Source organism: Etheostoma spectabile, chromosome 18, assembly GCF_008692095.1.
Source record: "Etheostoma spectabile isolate EspeVRDwgs_2016 chromosome 18, UIUC_Espe_1.0, whole genome shotgun sequence".
NCBI classification, from domain to species: Eukaryota; Metazoa; Chordata; class Actinopteri; order Perciformes; family Percidae; genus Etheostoma; species Etheostoma spectabile.
In genome coordinates, this window is record NC_045750.1 from 15,561,236 (window position 1) to 15,567,288 (window position 6,053).

The 6,053-nt window shown below is 37.9% G+C and overlaps 3 protein-coding genes across 5 annotated transcripts in view; 2 read left to right on the forward strand and 1 right to left on the reverse strand.

Moving 5' to 3' along the window:
• med23 (mediator complex subunit 23) overlaps window positions 1–1,909 on the reverse strand; it is an 18,777-nt gene extending 16,868 nt beyond the window's left edge. For all 3 annotated transcript variants that reach the window (XR_004336211.1, XR_004336210.1, XM_032543124.1), the window contains exons 1-5: window positions 1,663–1,909; window positions 1,031–1,062; window positions 769–856; window positions 553–677; window positions 65–176 (exon numbers count right to left, since the gene is read on the reverse strand). Coding sequence is in view for 1 of the 3 variants with exons in the window: in XM_032543124.1 (XP_032399015.1) it covers window positions 65–176; window positions 553–677; window positions 769–856; window positions 1,031–1,062; window positions 1,663–1,713 (408 nt within the window). In the remaining 2 variants the exon portion in view is untranslated. The remainder of the gene's footprint in view (window positions 1–64; window positions 177–552; window positions 678–768; window positions 857–1,030; window positions 1,063–1,662) is intronic.
• A 1,088-nt stretch (window positions 1,910–2,997) lies between these two features.
• The window catches only part of il20ra (interleukin 20 receptor, alpha), a 5,789-nt gene continuing 2,733 nt past the window's right edge, over window positions 2,998–6,053 (forward strand). Inside the window, exons 1-6 of the mRNA XM_032542698.1 lie at window positions 2,998–3,281; window positions 4,333–4,456; window positions 4,791–4,990; window positions 5,135–5,310; window positions 5,420–5,564; window positions 5,840–5,976. Of these exons, the coding sequence (XP_032398589.1) occupies window positions 3,233–3,281; window positions 4,333–4,456; window positions 4,791–4,990; window positions 5,135–5,310; window positions 5,420–5,564; window positions 5,840–5,976 (831 nt within the window). The 5' untranslated portion in view covers window positions 2,998–3,232. The remainder of the gene's footprint in view (window positions 3,282–4,332; window positions 4,457–4,790; window positions 4,991–5,134; window positions 5,311–5,419; window positions 5,565–5,839; window positions 5,977–6,053) is intronic.
• ehd3 (EH-domain containing 3) overlaps window positions 4,469–6,053 on the forward strand; it is a 21,400-nt gene continuing 19,815 nt past the window's right edge. Inside the window, exon 1 of the mRNA XM_032542700.1 lies at window positions 4,469–4,474. The gene's annotated coding sequence lies outside the window, so the exon portion shown is untranslated. The remainder of the gene's footprint in view (window positions 4,475–6,053) is intronic.

Sequence of the window (6,053 nt, forward strand, 5' to 3'; positions counted from 1 at the left end):
TGTGTGTGTGTGTGTGTGTGTGTGTGTGTGTGTGTGTGCGCGCATAGGAGCGTGTGAGTGAGACCTTGTAGTCCACCCCTCCAATGATCTTGCGAATCAGTTTGAAAGTTAATGCCCACAACTGAGTCCTCTCCCATTCTAAACTGTCCGAGCTTATCAGAGCGCCACACACCATCCTTCAGACAGACAAAGACATTCATTAGATGGACAATTAAGACAAATAACAGACATAATAGATAAGACTTCACACAATGTGCTTGTGTTACGTCACATTTAAACAAATTAACTATAGATACATGTTAATGAGACTTTAAGTATCATACAAATTATAAAAAGCAATACTTTCAATTATGGTAGTATTATCATAAACCATAAGGGTGATTCATCTATTCAATTTATAAAAAGGTGACAGTGATAGTGTGGCCTAAAAAAACAAAAGATCAATAAAACTAAAAGATTTTAATATTAGATAACATCAGACGATGTCAAGCCCCAGAGTGTAAATTCCTGCAGGCCTTAAGTGTGTATGAGTGTGTTTGTGCATGTGTGTACCTGGGCGGTAACAGACTGGTCTCCACAGCCATTGCTAAACAGTCGTGGAGGAAGGAGATCCTTTTGGGACTGTGCTGGCTGTGTATAAACCGAACTATCCACTGCACACACTGTTCATGGGACTCCTGCATAAAGACAGTCGGGGAATTGAAAAACATCCATCCAATCATTCTACATCTTATGTGCAAGCATGTGTCTGTCTCTGTGTTTAGACACCTGTGGTAGTGTCCCCCAGTATTGTCTGAAGGCTCCCAGACAACTGATCAGTTTAGTCCTCTCATCCTCTGGAGTGTCCATAAACATCCTAAAATACAACAGTTTTGTTTGTTATTACTATTTATTTTTCATTTTTAACGTGCTGTTTTTTCTGATAAGACATAAAGCGCGTAACAAATCTACATTTATACAACTAGTCAGACCTGCTTTAACCACATAATTACAAAACAACAGGGGGTGCGTGTGTTTAAAGCCATCTTACCCAGCAAAGGCCTCTTCTATCATCTCAGTTTTCTAAGGAGAGAAGTAGAAAATAAATGGAAAATATTATGTGGGAGAAACATATGTTTTGATTCTACCTTCTGTAATTTTTACTAACAGCTTCCCACGTCTTTCATAATGAAAGATCCCAATAATAAACCTCTGCTCTGTTGCCTCATATACACAAAAGTCAGATGCCAGAATTTGCTACAGAACAACAACTCATGTTGGTAGAGATTAAAGTAAGTATGTTATTTTAGGAGAAATCTTTTCTTTATCTAACGTTAACATTAGTGCTCCCCAGACAAGTTATCAAATGTTCAAATACATTACTAAGAGCGTTACATTGGTGATATGCAAGTGCAATGAATGATCAATTAACGTTAACTAACGTTACTTGTATAGCTACAAAATGCAGAAAGTCTGAACAGCTGTTTTGAAAACGCTATGTTAGCTACGGCGTAACCATAACGTAGCTAACACTAACTGTAGCGTTAGAACTACTTGCTATGTTGTGGGAATTATTCAATTGCACAGCAGGTTCATAATTTAACATAAAATGGAAAATGCTAACATTGTCTGAAATGCTAACTAATGTTAGCTTTAAAACCAGTTAATGAAGATGCACGTTACCACAACATCCTCAAAGATGCTCTGGAGCTGCGTTTCCATCGAAAGCGCCATGTTTGCATCAAAAAGTGCAAGTTTTTAGCGAACCATCACACACAAACATCTGGTTAACGTTACTCTTTTCAGTTAGCGCAGACCATGCTACCAACAAGCTAACTGCTAACAGGCACCGACAGGCACCGACAGGCACCCGCAGGCACCGGAATGAATGCGTCGCGAGACGCGCAACTTCAAAAACAATCCGGAGACACATCGGAGACACTAGCTGCACAGTTCCGCTTCCTTTTTGTTAATGCTGTATGGAGTCAAGCCTCTGTTATTATAACGTATGCATAATTACATAATTATAACAGCTTGTTTGAGTGATGTGCCGACGAGTCTGGCAAACCTACTCTAATGCAGGCCTATGTGAATTTGCAAAAAAGACTACAATTATTAAAAATAAATAAATAAATATATTATGTAGACCTACACAACATTTCCACGTATAACTTACTGATTTTGTGCCTACTAAGATATACATTCATTTTAATCAAACAAAAGCGTGTGCTGGAGTGGTAGAGAGAAAAACACTTCTCTTAACATCGCAGCATCGCGACTATATTAAATAAAAATAATGAGTGATGGACATAAAAATAATATAAGCCTATATGGGCCAACGTCTAAAATATATTGCATTATTAGACATCAAACTCAAGTCAACACTATAAACCACTGTAACAGAAAAATAATACTAAAAATACTACATGTTTATGTTGATCAACATAATGTTGTGTTCCCTAGTCTTTTTAATTAATCATTAATAATACAACAAATAGGGGCCATTTTACTTTTTGAGTTTTTTATTTATTTTTATTTTTACTTTTGTATACAACATGAATTTCTTATTCAAAGGCATTACAAACATTTTACAACAATGCCGTACTTAGTTTTAATAGAGTATTTTCATTTTCTCCTACTTGCCTACAGTACTTTTAATTATCTATTTGTGCAGCTTTACTTTTCATATTCATATACATTTTACACAATATTATGAATGATCTGATGTATTAAAGTGGCCAAAGAGGAGACTTTATATTGATCCGGTATTGAAATTCACACTTCCGGTGTTATTTTGGTGAAAGTAACTCAAAATTAGCCTTATGCAAAAGAAATGTAACGCATTAATTTAGAGACAGTAATATTGTAATCTAACTATTTCCTCAAAAATGACAGTAACTAGTAATCTATAATATATTAAATTTTGGATGTAATTTGCCCAACACTGGAAGTAGTCTAAGTAAGTAACACATTGTACATATGTACACAAACAGGTGAGGTCACATTCCTTCCCTGGAGACCTACACGGAAACTGGTCGCAGGACTTGTTTAGTCGTGGTTTTGCTGGTCGTCGGTCACTGATATCCAACCATGACTCAATACGCTCTTAATTTTTAATCTAATTTTTTAATCTGGTGGAGAAACACCGGGCTCTAACAGGTGTTCTGTCGGACAGGTGACGGTGCCTGAGCCCGCAGCCGGAAGGTTGGAAATGTTGGTGTTTTTTGTGAAAACGTGACCGCTCCGTGCAGATATGTGGTTAGTGTCATTTCTTCTGAGTCTGGGAGCTCTGCACTGTACAGGTAAGACTACATTTAATTAACATTACGAGTACTTTTTTTTCTTCGCATAAACAGGCTACTTAACGTTAGACCTATCCTGTATGGGAATGACTATAGAAGTAGCATCTATATGAAGCGTACACTATTCTTAGGCTACGTTTTATTATTAGACTAATTTTAGCCTAATAATAAAACGTAGCCTAATAATATTATGGCATAAACTTAGTGAATTGTTGTGCAAATTCATTTAATCATTGGCTGACCCAAAATCTCACTGTAGAACAGATCTGATTTTATAGGGCTCTCTTTTTGTCAGGTGGTTTTACGATGTTGACCCAAGTTAAATAGGCAATCATAATACAAACAACATTACAATCTGCATTGGAACCATTATGCAAATATTATTAGCAAACATATTAATTGATGGTGTCTTCTAAGCGCATGCAGCAAGGGTGGGCATAGTTGCAGACATGGCACAATAATAAAAACTTCATTTATTTATATTAAGCAAACATCAAGTATCGAAATAGAAACTGTCAAGACTTTGATAAACTAGTTCCTCCTGTACATGGCTTTTCTGTGTGATGGGATGTCATGGCCTCAGAGTTAAGACCAATTATGGGTCACACGCCTGTCATTTGGGTGTGTACATGCCATGAAAATTAGTAATGTGTTAAGTTCAAGTTCAATTCATCATGGGTTCAGATGCCTGGTTACTACAAACCTGGTTCTCAGGATGAATCTAACTTTGATCAATGTGTGGCCCATGAACAAGTAGTTAAATAAACTCTGGTTTTCCTTTTTATAATATGGCATGTATAGAGAAGTTAATCAGTTAAATTCTAATACATTTGTTCTATTTTATTGTGTTTACGAGCAGCCACACAGCACAACATTATAATGCATAAAAGAGGTACTTTTGTGGTACTGTGAATACAAGAGGTTTATTACACAGTCCTGTAAAAAATCCAAAAATAATGTTGCCTTACTTAATCAAAAACTGAAATTCTAATGATAGGCATGAGTTTACGTTAAATGTGTCTCTTATTATTCTCAATCTCTTTCTTCTTAGTGTCCTCCTCTCCCCCCAGCCCCATAAATGTGATCTTCTCTTCAGTCAATCTGAGGAATGTGCTGCAGTGGTTTCCAGGAAGTGGCACACCGGACGACACACACTTTATCGTGCAGTATGCTATGTAAGTAAGGATTTAAGAGTTTAAATTAAGTTACGATTAATTTAAGTTCTTTCCTTTATGGCGCATAGGTTAAAAGACCTTTCTTTAGCAAGTTTTAAAGGAATTTACAAACAAAAAAAGCAGAGAAAAGAGAGGAAGACAGAAACATAAGAAACACGTAACTAGATCTAACGCACAGCTAGTCTAAACTGAAGTTTCTTGCTTGAGGTGAAATTGCACAAAGAGAGAAAAGGTGTGTTTCAAGCTCAGTCCGTCCATTCTTATCGTCCCAGCTTGTGTGGGGATTCAGAACTGTCCTCCTCTGATCTGTTTGGTTCTACTCTGTCTTTCCCAGCTATGGTGACAGGGTTGAGGGCAAGAAAAACGCGAACTGGAGGGCGGTGCGGTTGTGTACGAAAATAGCGCGGAGCTGGTGTGATCTGAGCAATGAGACGTGGGATCTGGAGGAGGGATACTATGCCAGGGTTCGTGCTGTGAGCCAGAGAGCATCCTCCAAATGGGTTGTGACGAGAAGATTCGATCCAAAGACGGACAGTAAGTTAAAGTGACATTCTGTCAAAAAATGTGAGCAGGGACAGAAAATAATAAACACACGGGACAGCTGGCGACTTAGTTGAAATTTTGATTTGAAATATTTTAAAATATACCCAACACTAAATATTTGATCTATCTCTATAGCTATTTTTGGTCCTCCACTGGTTTCTGTGAAAATAGAGGACAACAACGCCATCATCACTCTGAAGGGACCAATGAGATATCAACCGGACAACCACACCCCAGCGGTTTCCATGACAACACTCTACCCCCAGATGACTTACAACCTCTCCATTGACAATACTCGTCGCGGCCAGATGGTGAGTAAAAATATAGCTTGTCCCACCCTTCTGGAACAGACATATTGTTAAATCAAGCACACCTGAACTTCTATTGCACTGACTAATCTGTGTGTGTTTATGTTTGTAGCACCATTTCCTTGTGAGCTCCAGTTCATTCAAATATCGACTGATGCGGTACGATACAGAGTACTGCTTCTCTGCCAAGACAAAATTCTTCTCCATGCCCACACAATGCAATTCCTCAGCATGGCACTGCATAACTACGCCTCAAGGTACAACCACATTGCTTGTGTATGAGAAAGAGAGAAAATATTTCACTACTTGTTTGACAGGTAGAAAGGAATGTGACTAAACATCCTACAGAAGCGAAACAGAAGTTGATGTTTGTGCCTGAGACGTCTTTTATGTTTGTGTATGGCTTTTCCAAAATGTCAGTCAAGGAAAAAGTCTAGTTTTTAGGTTGATATGGTTTTCAGAATTCCTTTTATGTCTCTTTACACAAATGTTCATGTCTGTAATATTGTTCCTGATTCCCCTCTCCCTCCAGACCCTGTGATTGGCCAGCTGCAGAGGGTGGTTGTGGGTATTGTTGTTCCATCTGTGTGCATGTGTATGCTAGTGTTGGTTAGCTACCTTCTCTATCGCTACCTGTCGGGGAAAGGACAGAAGAGCCCATACATACTGGTAATGCAAACATACCCATTCAATTTCAATTCAATTTTAATTATATAGCGCTAAATCAAAACAACAGTTATCTCATT